The sequence below is a fragment of the Chenopodium album genome, chromosome 1 (genome assembly GCF_948465745.1).
Source record: "Chenopodium album chromosome 1, dcCheAlbu1.1, whole genome shotgun sequence".
Taxonomy (NCBI): domain Eukaryota; kingdom Viridiplantae; phylum Streptophyta; class Magnoliopsida; order Caryophyllales; family Amaranthaceae; genus Chenopodium; species Chenopodium album.
Genome location: NC_137834.1, coordinates 16,225,518 through 16,226,630, shown reverse-complemented (window position 1 = coordinate 16,226,630; position 1,113 = coordinate 16,225,518). Strand labels below are relative to the sequence as shown.

The 1,113-nt window shown below is 52.4% G+C and overlaps 1 protein-coding gene across 1 annotated transcript; it reads left to right on the top strand.

Annotated features, from left to right (window-relative positions):
- Nucleotides 1–457: 457 nt before the first annotated feature.
- Nucleotides 458–868, top strand: LOC145628807 (uncharacterized). The gene has a single exon (XM_081681215.1). It carries the CDS (start codon nucleotides 458–460, stop codon nucleotides 866–868), a length of 411 nt encoding a protein of 136 aa, XP_081537341.1.
- Nucleotides 869–1,113: the final 245 nt, after the last annotated feature.

The window sequence follows — 1,113 nt, the reverse complement described above, 5'->3', positions numbered from 1 at the left end:
AACCCATTGTTTCAACACCCATAGCCCAAAAACCGCAGCCTATAAACATGTCAGTCATCTTGCAGAGCCTCTCTAAGTGCAGTTGGAACAGCTGGCGGCAATGACGGAAGTCCTTGTCAATATGGGTAAGGGAGCAAGCTCGCCACCAACAGTGGCAGCTGCGGAGGCATTAGTAAAGAAGCCGACACCCCAAATCCTCACTCCCAAGCAGAAGGAGCTCGTTCAGCTGAGGAAGAAGGTACTGGAGTTGGAAGCTCGCAACCTGAACCAAGAATGGAGTTTGGAGGAGATAGCCTAGGCTGGGACGAGCCCGGAGAGGCGAGTTCCCCGCAGCAGGTCACCAGCCTCAGAGCGGGGGCCCAGCCCGGACAAAGACAAGCGAGCGCGGATCTAGGTTATTCCAGATGATTCCCCGTTTTGTCGGGAGATTCTGGAAGAACCGATGGAGAAGATAAAGATGACGAGTTGTAGGTACAATGGAACCATAACACCTAAGAGCCACATATCAGCCTTTGAGAACCACATGGTGCTCTATACCATGACGGATTCGGTTTGGTGCAAAGCGTTCCCACCAACCCTGGAAGGATTGGCTGCGGAATGGTATGGGGCCATCCCTAAAGGTTCCGTATACTCGTATAATCAGCTAAAGAGGATGTTCATGGAGCATTTCATAACCTTGGTAGATCAAACCAAGATGAAAACTGAGCTGATGTCACTAGTTCAGGGGAAGGATGAGCCCCTGAGGGAGTTCATCACCAGATTCAACAATGAGGTGACAACCATCCCGAATATGAGCCAGGAGGTAGCATTTTTGGCCATGCAGAGCAGCTTGCTGCCAGGCTCACCGTTTAGAGCGTATGGGGCGTAAGAGCCTCAAAACACTGGCTGAGGCGCTGGGTAAAGCGCACGAGTTCATCAAGGCAGACGAAACTGACAAAGCAATGCTGAGCAGGAAGGCGCCAAGAGACCCAGTTAAGCGGGCAGAAGTTACCTGGGTAGAAAATGTAGCCAGGGCTGACCAGCCAAGCAGAGCTGAACAAGGTCGCAGAGAGGCGGACAGAGCTGTGGGGGTAAAAAGGTCAGATACGAGGAGAGGAGGAAGGCCAGGAAGGT

Excerpts from the sequence above, each read along its gene's own strand:
- LOC145628807 (XM_081681215.1), top strand. The coding sequence starts at position 458 with ATGACGAGTTGTAGGTACAATGGAACCATAACACCTAAGAGCCACATA.